The sequence below is a fragment of the Octopus sinensis genome, unplaced genomic scaffold (genome assembly GCF_006345805.1).
Source record: "Octopus sinensis unplaced genomic scaffold, ASM634580v1 Contig11632, whole genome shotgun sequence".
Taxonomy (NCBI): domain Eukaryota; kingdom Metazoa; phylum Mollusca; class Cephalopoda; order Octopoda; family Octopodidae; genus Octopus; species Octopus sinensis.
The window spans coordinates 45,001-62,500 of record NW_021832412.1 but is presented as its reverse complement, the minus strand read 5'-3'; the positions used below and the strand labels follow the sequence as shown (position 1 = coordinate 62,500).

General features: G+C 37.2%; 1 protein-coding gene across 1 annotated transcript in view; it reads right to left on the bottom strand.

The window, feature by feature from the left end:
- LOC115229022 (ankyrin repeat and death domain-containing protein 1A-like) overlaps positions 1-17,500 on the bottom strand; it is a gene marked incomplete at its 5' end in the record, with an annotated part of 29,308 nt that overhangs the window by 8,106 nt on the left and 3,702 nt on the right. The window contains 3 exons of the mRNA XM_029799450.2: positions 174-272; positions 4,845-4,943; positions 5,669-5,767. Of these exons, the coding sequence (XP_029655310.1) occupies positions 174-272; positions 4,845-4,943; positions 5,669-5,767 (297 nt within the window). The remainder of the gene's footprint in view (positions 1-173; positions 273-4,844; positions 4,944-5,668; positions 5,768-17,500) is intronic.

Genomic DNA, 17,500 nt, shown 5'->3' with positions numbered 1-17,500 from the left:
AATAAGTAAAAGAATAAAATAAAAGCAAGACATCACCCAGTCCAGGAATTGAAACTAGGATCTTGCGATCGTAAGTGCAACACCATAACCATTAGGCCATAAGCCCTTACACACACACACACACACATACACTCAAAAACGCACACACAAATATCGTTCTGGAATTTACTTACGTAATTTGGTAAATCTAGTTCACACCCTGCTTGTACAAGAATTTTGGCAGTATCTGCATGGTTTCCCATGGCGGACAAATGTAGGGCAGTGTTTCCTTGCTGGAAATAAAGTAAACAAAGAAGGGAAAAAAAAAAGATTAATGACTTCTAAACACAAGGTATTTCGTTATGCAACCATTGATATACTACAAAGTAGTTCCTTTTATAAGTCAGTTCCTTGTTCTGCTGTGTTAGCAGTGCTACTACATCAATTGTTAAGGTTATCTTTACAACCTTAAAAGATTAATACAGACAGAATTGATTGACTTATAACATACCACACAAAGGAAGAGAGCGTTTAGTTCTGTGGTTCTCAACCATTTTTTTTTACCTATGAACCTCTTTCGTTTCTAATTTACTCGAATGAACCCTCATAGCCATTTGATGTTTAAAAAATGCTATTGTATTTTTATGCGCCCTTTTCAAGCCTAGCCAGGCTCATGGGCCCGGTTTTCCGGTTTGTGTGGCGTATGTGTTCCCCCCAGCTGGACGGGACGCCAGTCCATCGCAGCGTTACTCAAGAAACAGGAAGAAAGAGTGACAGAAAGTTGGGGCGAAAGAGTACAACAGGGGTCGCCACCACCCACTGCCGGAGCCTCGTGGAACTTCAGGTACTTTCTCTCAATAAACACACACAATGTCCGATCTGAGAATCGAAACCGCGATCCTCCGACCGCGAGTCCGATGCCCTAACCACTGGGCCATTGCGCTTCCACATTGTATTTTTATAATTAAATATTATTTAAAATTGTATAAGAATTGAAAAAAAGATGTTTTGTGTATTGTAGAAGTAAAGCCAATTTTGTTACTAATAAAATCAACAACAAAATCTCGTACAGACCCCGAAAGGATAAAAAATGAAGTTACCCTCATTAGGATTTGAAATCAGAACATAAAAATCTTGAACATAAATACCATGAGGTATTTTGTCCATCGCTCTATGATTCTACCAATTCATCGGAGACAAATAACGGGAGACATCAGCTGCTTCACTGCTCTGGAAGTAATTCTTTCATTTTGTTAAAATAACAACGAAGACAATAGAAAAACAAACGAGCAAGATGGCGAGTGATGGTTGTTGAATCAATGTATAAATTTATTGAAATTTTATCGCTTTGTGTAAAAGATAATGTATTGCAAATGTTCACACTAATCGCCTATTAGGCGAAACACACAACCGAAACACAAACCAAATCAATACTAGAAACACACTATACAATATATATATATATTATATATATATATATATATATATATATATATAATATATATATATATATATATATATATATGTATGTATGTATGTATGTATATATATGTGTGTGTGTATGTGCATTCACATATATCTATATCTATATATATTCTTTTAATAATAATAATAATAATATAATAATAATAATAATAATAATAATAATCCTTTCTACTCTAGGCACAAGGCCTGAAATTTGGGGGAGGGAGATAGTGGATTACACCAACCCCAGTACTCAACTGGTACTTAATTTATCGACTCCGAAAGGATGAAAGGCAAAGTCGCCCTCGGTGGGATTTGAACTCCGAACCTGTAGACAGACGAAAGGCCGCTAAGTATTTCGTCCTGCGTGCTAACGATTCTGCCAGCTGATAAATAATTCGTTCTAGTTTTGACTCAAGACCAACAATTTTGAGGGGTTTACTCGATTAAAACAGCCCCGTGGCTTGACTCATACTTTATCTTCTTGGCCCCGAAAAGATGACAGGTAAAGTCGACCACAGTGAGACCTGAGCTCAGAACGCAAAGAGCCGGAAGAAATACCTATTTCTTTACTAACTACCCACAAGGGGCTAAATACAGAGAGGACAAACAAGGACAGACAGATGGATTAAGTCGATGATATCGACCCCAGTGCGTAACTGGTACTTAAGTTATCGACCCCGAATGGATGAAAGGCAAAGTCGACCTCGGCGGAATTTGAACTCAGAACGTAGCGGTAGACGAAATATCGTTAAACATGTCGCCCGGCATGCTAACATTTCTACCAGCTCACCGGAAGAAATACATGTAAGCTTTTTCTCCGGCACACTACAGATTCTGCCAGCCTATTGACACAATGGTAATAACGATGTATAACATAGACACGAAATCTCACAATTTGGTGGCGTCTGTATTCGATAAGATCGACAGCAGTACGATGTTTTTCATCGTTTCGGTCTAGAAGAAGCGATTATGAAGATGACCTTTACTAGCCCTCCGTCAAGAGTGAGATCGTTGGTCAAAAGCATTTCAGCGCTGACCATCTTAACTTTGCTCATCATATATTTTATGTGTAATGTTTTTGAGAAGATAAGATGTAGTTTGCTGAGGATATAGCTGCTTTTTCTAGCAGATGAAGCGACTGCATACAGGCTGATTTGTAGGATCGTAGTTCTTCATGTTGTCGACCAATGAGAAGAGGAAGCGCGATGTTTCAACGCCACAGAATGTAAAGGCTTCAAGGTGTTTCATATAATGTTGCTTTTATCTTCATTAGTGAAGATGCGTAACTTAGTGGTCAGGGTATTCGGCCCACGATCGTATGGTTGTGAGTTCGATCCCCGCGGCACGTTGTGCCTCTGAGCAAGACACTTTATTTCTTATTGCTTCAGTCCACTTAGCTGGCAAAAATGAATCATACCTGTAATTCAAAGGGGGCCAGCTTTCTCACATTCTCCCTGAGAACTACATTAAGGGTACACTCAGCCACTTGCACGTAAATTTCCCGAGCAAGAGTTCCGTTGAACAGATCGACTGGAACACTCGTCGCCGTAACCAACGGAGGACCATTTTTTTTATTACATAGGCACATGGTCACGCATTCTAGGGAAGAGAACAGCTGGTTGAGTTGACCGCAGTATAAAAGAACAAAGTGAAACCCAAGCAGGAACGGAACGCTCTATGTGACGTAGTTTAATTCTCACACCCTTTCCCCTTTGTTTCCTTGGTGACGTAGTTTAATTCCCACACCTTTCCCCCCTCTTGTTTCCTTGATTGTTTAATTCCCACACACCCCTCGTTTCCTTGGTAACGTAGTTTAATTCCCACACTCATTTTTCTTCGTTTCCTTGGTGACATAGTTATGGGTTTTTTTTCTCCCGATAATGTAATCTTTTATACTTTTATACGTGTTCTTTCATTGTTAATAAAACATCAAATTTTACATCAAAAGAACAGAGGTTATGTAATTTTCTTGAGAACTGATCTTGGATGTAGTCTATATGAGTGGTACCAGTGACACCATTTCCACATGTCGAAGCAAGGTTCTAGGGTTCTACTGTAGGCCTAACCTGAGCTTCATAGAGTTTTAGGAATGGAACATTCTTATTAGAAATGGCCCTAAAGAGACGAGATCAGTGTTTGAGATGCAGTTTTTGTTAAGTTGAGGATGGGTGTTTGCCAGAAGAGATCGCCAATAATCATAAAACAGAGTATTTGTATTGACCCGAAAGATTCTAATTGTAGTGTGCACATTGTGGAAAGAAGAGCGATAAAATTTTCTTGATGCGCAAAGAAATTTCTACAGAAAGAGACAAGACTGGCATGACGTCATTGGAATATGGTCACGTGGTCTCTGTGCACGGACTCGGTGTAGATCGAACTCGAGTTGTTTAGGTTATACGTTGAAGCACTTTACGAAGATGATGACAGTTGAATAACCTCGTAAATTCTCGTGCATCAAGAGGAACCGAAGAAGTGAAAAACAGCGAGAGATAGATAGATAGATAGATAGATAGAGAGAGAGAGAGAGAGAGAGAGAGACAGAGACAGAGACAGAGAGAGAGACAGAGAGAGAGAGACAGAGAGAGAGAGAAGAGAGAGAGAGAGGCGGGGGAGTAAAACTAGTAGGTTATACGGAGGATTGAAGCAAAATATCACCCTCTTAGGAATGGATAGTGTTGGGGTGAGGGCAAGAAAGTTATTGACATATAGACGGAAGACTATCGAAGGCAAACCAGGGCCTAGAGGGAATACCGCAGTTGACGGAGCTTGGGGTCAGAAAGATCGATATCAGCAAAGTGCTACAGTGACGCTACCTGACTGGAAACTACTGATTCAAACAAATGGAAAACGGACGGAGCCCGTAGATCGAGATTTTGACAGGAGATTCACGCTACCTGTTACTTTGACTTGGTTTTAAGTGCTTTCACTTAAATCCCCACGAGGTGAGCTTCTCAGAGTAAGTCTCCATTAATTATTGTTATCTGATACCAAAGACGGCCACTGTGATAGTCGATGTTGACGGCGGTAGTGATGATGACGGTGATGGCGATCATGATGTTGATGATAACGACGACGACGACGATAACGATGATGATGATGATGATGATGATAACGACAGCGACGATGATGTTGATGATGATAACGACGGCGACGATGATGATGATGATGATGACGACGACGACGACGACGATAACGATGACGATGATGATGATGATGATGATGATGATGATGATGATAACGACGGCGACGATGATGTTGATGATGATGACGATAACGATGATGATGATGATGACGACGACGACGACGACGACGATGACGACGACGACGATGATGATGATGATGATGATGATGATGATGATGACGATGATGATGACGATGATCTGGCGTTATATACTCACAAAGTTTTGAGCGTTTACTCCGCAGCCAAAGTGAAGTAGCTTCGCCACGACGTCCGTATGTCCATGGTTTGCCGACAGATGGAGCGGTGTCATTTCTTTCTGAAACCAGCAGACGCGAACAGGCAATGCGTTAATAAACTGACGCCACAAAACTCAGAGCATTGATAGCAACTTTAAATAACATGCCAATAAAACAATACATAGATATACATATACATTACATACATAATTACATACATACACACAAATACATAAATACGTACATATGTACGTGTGTATGCGTGTGTATACTTACTCATACAGAAATGTCACTCAATAGAATCAATGATTATTTATTGTATAAGCTTATGCACTTTGTAATTTGGACAGTAAGATCAAAACATGCTTAAAAGCAACATGGCGGCTTGTTTTAAGCGAATGATCACTAACTATATCTGACGATTCTTTCTTTGAGCACTGGAGAATATGTCTGCCATAGAACATATATAATTATATATATATATATATATAATATATATATATATATATATATATATATATATCTATATATATATATACACACACATATATATATATACATAGGGAGAGTTTACGAAAAAACAAACAGATGTATTAGTATAACGCCCAGGGAATAGAAAAAGTCTTTTACGTTTCGAACCTACGCTGTTCTACAGAAAAGGACACAGAAAACAAGGAGAGAAAGAAGGAGAGAAAAAAATGTGTGTAGTGGCTAATGATCTATCAACGATCTATCTATAAACACACAGACACAAACACATATAAATATATAGCATCCGGCTAGAAAGAACAATGAATTATCTTACCAGCGTCTCTGCATTCGGATTGGCACCATATTCCAAAAGTAGGTCACACACTTCCGTATAGCCATTTTCACTAGCGATGTGTAATGCTGTACGGCCATCCTGAATTTTAAAAAAAGAGAGAGATTTAGAAAAAGTGTAGGAGAAGCAGAGAGTAAGAGAGAAGGAAAGAGAAACACACACAAAATATAGGTTTCGAATACTGGCACAATGTCAGCAGAGGCACAAAGTATTGAACAGGTGCACATAGACCCTACGTTTCCACATTACCTATATAACCATAAATGTCCGTATGTCTTCATTGTCGTCTGTTACATTCTTGTTCCGTTCTTTTGTTATTTATATATACACTAGCAGTATCGCCCGGCGTTGCTCGGGTTTGTAGGGAAATAACTATATAAGCATTTTTAGAGAGTTATAGCCAAAAATAGCAAAAAAATGCATTAAAAATGGAAAAAAAATGATGGTCATTTTTTTTAAAAATCGTTGACTCATCGTAGACATTTTTAGAGAGTTACTTCCCTTATATAATAGCGAAAAAATGCATTAAAATGGAAAAAAAATGATGGTAAATTCTTTTAAAAATCGTAGACTCATCGTAGACATTTTTAGAGAGTTACTTCCCTTATATAATAGCGAAAAAATGCATTAAAATGGAAAAAAATGATGGTAAATTAAAAAAAAAATCGTAGACTCATCGTAGACGCGCGCTAATACCCAGAAGGGCTCGATATGAATCACGACTATAAGATATCCGGTTTTGGTTAAACTGCACCGCAAAATGTGGGAGTAGTTAGGAATCTAAATCGAAGGGGACAGACACTCACACAACTACAGTTTTATATATATAGATATAGCGACGTACGTACACCTTTAGCTCAGCTGGTAAGTATATATCTAAATTCTGAACGACTTTCTTCTTTTTTTCCTCTTTTCTTTTCTCGCTCCCCCTTTCCCACTTTCTTGGCATCCTCTTTCTTTCCATTTTCGTTTTCTCGCTCACCCTCTCTCACATTTCTTGGCATTCTCTTTCTTCAATCTCTCTACTTTCCTCTGTTGTCTCCCTTGTACCTTTCCCCCTCTCTCTAGTTCCTTCCCTAATTCTTCAATCCCTCTGCTCCCTACCTCTCTCTGTTCCTCCCACGTGACCGGTGCTCGGCCATGCATGATCTTTCTTTCTTTCTTGGCTTGACCGTCGCTCGCACAACTTATTTCCCTGTCTCCATCACAAAATCTTGATTGTGTCGAGAACGGTGAGAGCTTTTTGAAAACTTTGCGTAGGCCTCTGAGCAGGTATCGCCAAGCTTTTGGCAAAATTTGATGCAGATTCTCTGCTCAACTTTTTCTGTCATGGTCAATGCGACAATCACACACTACACACCTTCCTTCCAAGCACTGCTGTAAACAGCGGAAGTGAGTGAGAACGCTAAAACTTAGAGCAGATGCACAGCAGAGTTCAAGGTCAATCTGTGCCAGGCGGCTTCGATCGGCATGATTTAACTTCGTTATTATGACAACAGCCCGGACACTTATTGATCGGACCCCCGAATACACGAAATTTTCACACGGGAGCGAAGTTAGTTCTGCCGATCTCTCTTTCCATGTTTACGATGTTAGTGTACACGTTGACAAGATATTTATGTCTGACATACAAATATGGCGTCGGCTGAAATCTATAGATATACTCTCTAGTACAGAATAACATCGAAATAAAACAGTTAACGCACCAGTAATTTGTACAATATAAAGACATATGTGATTAAAACACATATCAACGCATATAGATACATACATACATACATACATATACATATATATATATATGTATATATATACATATATATTTATATATATGTATATATATATAGACATATACATATATATAGACATATATATAGACATATATATAGACATATATATATGTATATATATATAGACATATACATATATATAGACATATACATGTATATATGTGTATATATGTGTATATTCTTTTATATATGAGTATATATATTTGTATATATATATGTATATGTATATATATGTATATGTATATATATATATGCATATATATATATATATATATATATATATATATATATATATATATATATATTTATATATGTATTCACACACACACATACAAGTACGTATGTATGTACGTATGTATGTATGTATGTGTGTATGTATGTTTATATGTATGTACGTTCAAATAAATATGCGTTTGTGTGTGTGTGTGTGTGTGTGTGTGTGTACATATAGATGAAACAGATATTTATGCTTACTTTTTTTCATTACTTCTGGCATTTAGGTAAGATCAAAGTATGCTACGTGTTATATAAAGTGTAGTAACATATTATTCCCCATTTCTCTTTCTCTCTCTCTCTCTCTATCCCTCACACACACGCACACACACACACACACACAAACACACACATACACATACACAAACAAACCCCAAACAGAAAACAGACACACCCACATTCACACAGGCACACATATATATATATACATATATATATATTCACACACAGGCTGAAATACAGACGTACTCGCTAGAAGCCCACCTGATGCCGTCCTATTTATACACCAGGAAATGCCGAGCTACAAACACTCACACACACACACACACACACACACACACACACACACACACACTCACACACACACACACATACACACACATATGTGTATATATCATTATTGAAGATATAAACCTGTTGATACGTACACATGTGCATATACACAAACGCATACAGATTCACACATATAGGTTCAAAATGGAAGACAAAACGCAGTATTCATACATACATTTAATTTAAAAAAGGATAAATAGTAATAATAAAACGTACGCATCACCAACGACCAAACGACTCAAACACACACAGAGAAAATAATTCTAATATTATATCCTCAGGAAACTACTTTCAAATCATCAAACAACAGGTTACCTACAGTCTCCACATTTTTTTTTCTTCTTGTTAAATATTTCATTCCTGTCAGGAATTTATACTTTATTACATGAACATAGCAAAAAAACGGAGCGATACAGCATATTTGTAAGTTCTCCTAGTTGTGACTCCACTCATGACTTTAAAAAACGTGTTTCAATATTGATAAAGTTCGTCAGAAGAGTGCTATCTCTCTCCCTACCTCATAACCGCTCCCATATATATATATATATATGTATGTATATATATATATATACATATAATATACATATAATATATACATATATACATATATACATATAACTATATATATATATATATATATATATATATATATATATATATATATATATATATATATACATACATACAGACATACTGCCATATATAGCATATGCGTATATTTGAATACTTTTTACTACTTTAGGACAGAACTTTCCATAGCCATCAACATAATCTTTCTCACCTGTATGTTCTGAAAATGTAACTTTGTCAAATAAAGCCCGCTTCATATTCAAAGCTCTGAAGCAAAATTTCTCTCAACACATGGCTATGATGCTCCTCTACTACTTCTGCTTGTGATCAGAGATGCACATATCGCCAGCCACTAAGGGACATGCTCAACTGGTTAAGGTCAATCAACTGACAAGCAAATCTGTGGTATTGAGCAGAATATTTGCTGTAGCCCATCTTTTATACCAAGACAAAACAATGTACATGATAACACTTCCAATCAGTTAAGATCAGAAGCCACGAGAGCCACTTATTATTGTTGTTGTTACTGTTGTTGTTGTTGTTGTTGTTATTATTGTTGTTGTTACATAAGTTGTTGTTGCAACTGTTATGTGATTACAGCAATACAATTTACTTAGTCTACTCCATGTTGTAACGTTAATTATTCGACAAAAAAGTTAAAAACAATGAGTTGTTATTGAAGGCTTGGCTGTGTTTGTTTAATATTTTGTACGTTCGTTCCTTTTTTTTGTTTGTTTGTTTTGTTGTTCTTGTTAAGTAAAAATTCCACCATCAACGGCAAAGCAAGCAACTCTGCCCAAAGCTACATGTTCGTTCGGGAAGGAAGCCATCATGATCATCATCATTAACAACAGTAGCAGCAGCAGCAGCAGCACAACACTACCACCACCACCACCACCACTAGCACGACCAAGTTTTTGCTTCCACGAAAGACTTATTCTATTATTGCGTGCATTCATTACGTAATCAAGCGCAAACCGCCCTGGGTATGTGCACAGGTGCCAGCGTGCGCATGCGTGAAATGCATTTTTTCAATGTATTGATCGATTGCTTCATTGATGAGTGCTTTTGTAGTGTGTGTGTGCGTACGTGTGTGAGCATACATATTCACACACACCACAACACACACACACACACACACACAAACACACACACACAAACACACACACACATGTATGCACCCGTCCACGCATATGCTAACATACATTCATACAAGCTATATATATATATATACACACACCCATACGTACTTGCATACGTACATAAAAACACATACATACATACGCACATACTTACATGCATACATATACACATGCTCATACGTGTATGCGTATGTATATATATATATATATATATATATATATATGTGCGTGAGTGTTTAGATATTTTTTGGGTTCTATACATATTTGGCAGCATCTAATTTTATTCTTCCTTCTGCACTTTGTTATTGTCACATCAACGTTATATAGTAGTAGTAGTGGTAGTAGTAGTAGTAGTAGTAGTAGTAGTAGTAGTAGTAGTAGTAGTAGTAGTAGTAGTAGTAGTTGTAGTAGTAGTAGTTTATAGGTGATGGTATTTCAGGAATACGTGGAGAGACGTTTTTGAAACTAGGAATGGAAGGATTCAATCTTAAGTAAGATAATCAAGAAAAAACAAATGGTGTGTGAATGTGAGAATAGGTCTGGTACTTATTATAACGGTTTTATTTTTGTTTTGGGCCGAAATGCCATGTTACAGAGGCATAAACAAACCGATGCCGGTTGTCAGGCGTGAGAGATTAGACTTACAGAAACACAAGGATACACGATCACACACACACACACCACACACACCCCACACACACACACACACAACACACAACACACACACACACCCATACACACAACACACAATACACAACACACACACACACACACCACACACACACACACAACACACAACACACACACACACATACACACAACACACAATACACACAACACACACACACACACACACACACACAACGCACACACACATATATATCTATGATAAAAATATTTTGACAAAAACATCCACGAGAAAAACAAAAATACGTCAACAAAATTAGAACCAATCAAAACTTGTTCCTTTACCATAATACCATATATATACTAAAAAACTTTGAACCTATAACGTTTGGAAATAAGAGCGAAAATGCTAGAAATAAGAGCGAAAATACTCTAATACTGTAGTCAAAGCACATAATTGTATACATATATACTGACAGGGAGTGCAATCGTCCGAAAATGTTGTTCGAGAATTTTTTATCAGTTTCCGCAATTTCCGTTGCTTCATCAGCAAGGAATGGCTTGAATTCGGAAGATACCGGACTTAATTCTATATCAGAATATGTTTTCTTCGTAAAACTCTATGGATGATTTAGCGAATTTCTGTGTATATTCTTTTATTATTTTACTTGTTTCTGTCATTTGACTGCGGCCACGCTGGAGCACCGCTTTAAAGGGTTTTAGTCGAAGCAATCGACCCCAGGACTTATTCTTTGTAAGCCTAGTACGTACTCTATCGGTCTCTTTTGCCGAACGGTTAAGTTATGATGACATAAACACACCGTCATCGGGTGTCAAGTTTTGGTGGGGGCCAAACACACACACACTAATATATACATATATACGAGAGGATTCTTTCAGTTTCCGTCTACCAAATCCACTCGCAAGGCTTTGATCAGCCCGAGGCTATAGTAGAAGACACTTGCCCAAGGTGCCACACAGTGGGACTGAACTCAGGACCATATGGTTGGGAAGCAAGCTTCTTACTACACATAAAAGAATATATACATACATACATACATACATACATACATACATACATACATGCATACATACGTACATATATACATACATACATACATGAATATATATATATATCTATATATATATATAATATATATTCTATATATATAATATATATATATATGTATGTATATATTCTTTTATTCTTTTTCCTTTTTCAATCATTTGACTGTGGCCATGCTGGAGCATCACCTTGGAGGACTTTAGGCGAACAAATCCACCCCAGGACTTATTTTTTTAAGGCTAGTACATATTCTATCGGGCATTTTTGTCGAACCGCTATGTTACAGGTAGTTAAACTTTCCAACACCAGTTGTCAAGCGGTGATGGGGGTACAAACTGAAACACAAAGACACACACACACACACACACACGCACACACAGGTACATACATGCATACACACACATTAAAATTAATTTTGCTTTTCAATCTTCTGGCCTCGTCGAAACGATACTAGCCATATTGAGGACACCGCTTACACCTCTTCTGCAAGTTTAGTTGACTATTTCTAAGCCATTTGCAGCAAACAAAGATTCTAGAAATGGCAAAAGGTCATGCCGGTGGTTTATAATATACGTCAGTGAAATAGAAACAAAGAAAGACATTGTTATGAAGGATTGTCTAACATAAACGAGGGAAAAAAATATGGCGGCTATTTCAGTTGCAGCTGATGGAATCATATCTCGTAAAGAAGAATGTGAGATTTTCTAAATATAAACCAACTTGAAGTAAAGATGGCCGTTATATAGTAGAAGAAATGGCAAGCAATGACTGCAGTAGTCATAATTTTTATTTTATATATCTTTTTATTTTGCAATGTCTGAGCAATCACGTGGTTAGTTACAAATTTGGCGGAGGTCATTCACTGGTTAACTGTATGTCTGGGAGCAACAAAAATAAAGGGTTTTTCTATGCAGCTTGGGTGGATGAGCTACCACAAGGTAATTTTGTTCCAACGACGAGAAAAATCTCCGTGAAAGATATATATTTAAAAAAACATACATGCAAACACTCACACACTCACACACACACATACACATACGCACACACGCAAACATAAGCGTAGGCGTGGCTGCGTGGTAAGAAACTTGCTTCCCAGCCACAGGGTTCCGATTTCAGTCCCACTGCGTAGCACCTTGGGCAAGTGTCTTCTACTATAACCTCGGGCCGACCAAAGCCTTGCGAGTTGATTTGGTAGACGGAACTAGAAGAAGCCCGTCGTATATATATATATATATATATATTATATATATATATATATATATATATATATATATTTATATATATATATATGTTGTGTGTGTGTGTGTGTGTGTGTGTGATATTTGTGTGTGTGTGTTTGTGTTTGACCCACCCCCACCATCACTTGATAATCGATGCTGGTGTGTTTATTTCCACGTAACTTAGCGGTTCGGCAAGATAGAGTAACTACTAGGCTTACAAAGAATAAGTCCCGGAGTCGATTTATTCGACTAAAACCCCTTAAGGTGTTGCCCCAGCATGGCCGCAGTGAAATGACTGAAACAAGTAAAAGAATAAAAATCCATACCTACACATAAGTTCATACTGGACTGGTTTGTTTTATTTTTTTACCTTTTACTTGTGTCAGTCATAAGACTGCGGCCATGCTGGGGCACCGCTTTGAAGAACCTTTATTAGAAGGCATTGACCCTAGTACTTATTTTATTAGTCTTTTTTGGGTCGATAAGTACGGGGACGCAAACATACCAATACCGGTTTTTCACGCGGTGGCGGGGGACAGACAGATAGACCGACAGACACACACACACGTACATATATGATGGGCTTCTTTCGGTTTCCGTCTAACAAATACACTCGCAAGGATTTGGTCGGCCCGAGACTACAGTAGAAGACACTTGCCCAAGGTGCTACACAGTGGGACTGAACCTGGAACCATGTGGTTGGGAAGCAAGCTTTTTACCATAAAGCCACAAAATAAATAAATAGATAAATAAGCGACTGCTTCGAACTTTGAACTATTAGTGTGAAAGGAGATTAATTCTTGAACCATTCCTTGCTTCACAAACCTATCGCATTTCATATATAATTGCATTATATTAGAACGATTGTATTTTACGAGCATCCGTTGTGCATTTCGAGGGTTAATTAAGCAACAAGGTAAGAAATACAGCGGAAATTGAAGCAGCAGAAAAGAAAAGAAAAGTTCGGGTTAGTTAGTAAAATTGTGTTTGAAAGAGAAATGAGTTATCAGTCTGTTCTTTTGTCACAGCAGCCAGGAATATGCTTTCAAAATGAGTGATTATAAGAGAAGAAACCAGACGCTGGTGGTTATGTGCGTGGGATCAGTAGATTTTTCCAGAAAATTTGGTGCCGAGGCCCCGACTGAGATCAAGCAAGATTAATGAGACAATGTACAATAATCTACAATAGTCTCATGATAAGAAGAGAGCAGTGGATTATACCTCGTCAAACGAAGCATCTCACAATTTCCCTACACAAAATATCATTATCATTATTATTGACAAAAGATCATCATCATCATCATCATCATCATCATCATCATCATCATCACCATTATTATTATTCCTCAGGCGGCGAGCTGTCAGAAACGTTAGCACGCCGGGCGAAATACTTAGCGGTATTTCGTCTGTCTTTACGTTCTGAGTTCAAATTCCACAGAGGTCGACTTTGCCTTTCATCCTTTCGGGGTCGATTAAATAAGTACCAGTTACTCACTGGGGTCGATGTAATCGACTTAACCTCTTTGTCTGTCCTTGTTTGTCCTTGTTTGTCCTTGTTCGTCCTCTCTATGTTTAGCCCCTTGTGGGCAATAAAAAATAATACTGTATCCCAGTAGTTATAGGTGCATTGGGAAATATCCGTAAAGAAATGAACAGATGCATAGAGGAAATAGGGATAAAACCCAGTTTAGTACAGTTCCAGAAAACAGTGTTATTTGGGATAGCTAGGATACTTAGGAGGGTTCTTGTCATCAAAGGTTACTTGCTGTAACCCAATAGGAGGGTTCTTGACATCTAAGACTCCTTTTTGTAGGAAGAATATAAGAAATGGAGGCACGACCAGGTTGTAAAAGTTTTACACTGGAAACTTCCAGAAATGGGGATTTGAAGCTGGAAACACATGGTACAATCACCGAGTCGAAAGAGTACTGGAGTCGGAGTTATGTAAAATTTTGTGGGACTTTCCCATTCAAACGGACAAGAAGCTAGAAAATAATAGACCGGACATTACAATTATAGATATTGAAAAGTGAAGTTGCTTACTTATCGACCCATCATACCCATTTGATTCCAGGATTGTAAAGAAAGGGGAAGAAAGAAACAAAGAAAATATAATCCTTTACAATTTGAAATAGGAAGAATTTGGATCATGCGAACAGTAAAGGTCGTGCCTATAATAATTGGTCTGTTGGGAACAGTAAACCAAGATATAGACAAATGGCCGAAGGAGACTGAAATAGAACACACGGTAGAGTTCCAAAAGGAAGTTTGCCTCTTAGGGACAGCAAGGATTATCAGGAGGATTCTAAGCATTTGAAAGACTGGCGAAAACTTGTGGATACTTAAGGTTACAGGCAGTAACTTGCTACCCACACATATCCTACCAGGAATAAGACCAAACTCAAGCATCGTTTCTATACTACTACTACTACTACTACTACTACTACTACTACTACTACTACTACTACTACTACTACAATAATAATAATAATAATAATAATACTCTACCAGAAGAAAATTCTAACTGGGCCCCACCTGCAAGATCATGTGCTGTTTATCTTGATATGAGATCACCATGTCGCGCACATATGGTTGTGATGCATGTGTCTGGTGTACCCTTATCAGACGGGTAGTCATGATGGGTATACTGGGCTGTGTATATTTTACCCCAGTGTTACTTTGATGGCATGCACGGCTCTCTCACTCAATAATAATAATAATAATAATATCAAGTGAACGATATTTCGGCATGTAGTGTGCCTTCCACAGGTTAAAAAAATAAACATGTCAGTCCACTTCATTTCTGGTAATATTTAATAGGATTGAAGTAACTCTTCCAGAAGGTATACAGAAGTAAAAGAAAAAAGAAAAAAAGAAAAAGATGAGTACCATTGTTTGCTTCTGTATACCTTCTGGAAGTGTTACCTCAATCCTATAAAATATTAGCAGAAATGACGTAGATTGACATGTTTTGAACCTGTGGAAGGCACACTACATGCCGAAATATCGTTCTCTTGATAACAATGGCACTCTTCTTTTTTCGCTTCTGTTTTTAATAATAATAATAATAATAATAATAATAATGCCCTGATGGCTTCTGATCTTAACTGATTGGAAGTGTTATCATGTACATTGATTTGTCTTGGTATAAAAGATGGGCTACAGCAAATATTCTGCTCAATACCACAGATTTGCTTGTCAGTTGTTTGACCGTAACCAGTTGAGCATGTCCCTTAGTGGCTGACGATATGTGCATCTCTGATCACGAGCAGAAGTAGTGGGGGAGCATCATAGCCATGTGTTGAGAGGGGTTCTTTGGGGTTTGAATAATTCACCTCTGGAAACATGGGTGGTTCTTTCAACATCCTTAAACAACCCTTATTCAGGGACCTTTTGAGCCAGGATGGGCTACTCAACCTGAAGAAAATTCTAACTGGCCCCACCTGCAAGGTCATGTGCTGTTTATCTTGATATGAGATCACCATGTCGCGCACATATGGTTGTGATGCATGTGCCTGGTGTACCCTTATCAGACGGGTAGTCATGATGGGTATATTGGGCTTCGTATATTTTACCCCAGTGTCACTTTGATGGCATGCTCTGCTCTCTCACTCAATAATAATAATAATAATAATAATGATAATAATAATAATAATAATAATAATGATAATAATAATAATAATAATGATAATAATAATAATAAAAACAATAATGATGATAATAATAATAATATAATAATAATAATAATAATAATAATAATAATAATAATATAAATAATAATAATAATAATAATTATAATAATAATAATAATAATTACTTGCAATATATTAAGCAAATAATATGAAATTCTTTATTAATATTGTCACGTCACCGAATATTGTGTTTTTAGATTTACTTGCATTTCCATTCTAACGACAAATAAACTCTGATTCAATGAATTCTTTTCCAAATCTTATTTGATTGTTGAAGCACGTAAGGTTGAAAAGACAGCCGGCAACGGGAAGAATATAAACAAATGAACCATTTTTATCTTCATTTTTTTTTTTGGTCTCTCTATCAGAATTACGAAGGGTTGTTTTTTATTATTTTATTTTTAAAATTTTAGTAGCAACAAAAGTTTACAGAGATATTTATGGAAGCCAAAAACAAAAAAACATGGCAGTCGGCAGTGTTTGAAATACTATGGAAGCCGATATTAAACGTAAAACAGTATTCATCTACGTACTTATTGCATATACACACACACGTACACAGACACACACATACATACACACGTATACACACACACACACTTACATGCACACACACACACGTACACACACACATACATGCACACATACGTACACATACACACACATACACACACGCAATGACAGGTCTGTATGGATGCATGCAGGTACGTATACACCTATGTATACAAGCACACATCTATCTACCAACATACGCATACACATTCACGCACATACTTATTTGCATATATATATATATGTGCACGTATGTGTGTATATATAAGTATATATTTGTGTATGCACGTGTATATATATATATGTGTGTGTGTGGTGTGTGTGTATATG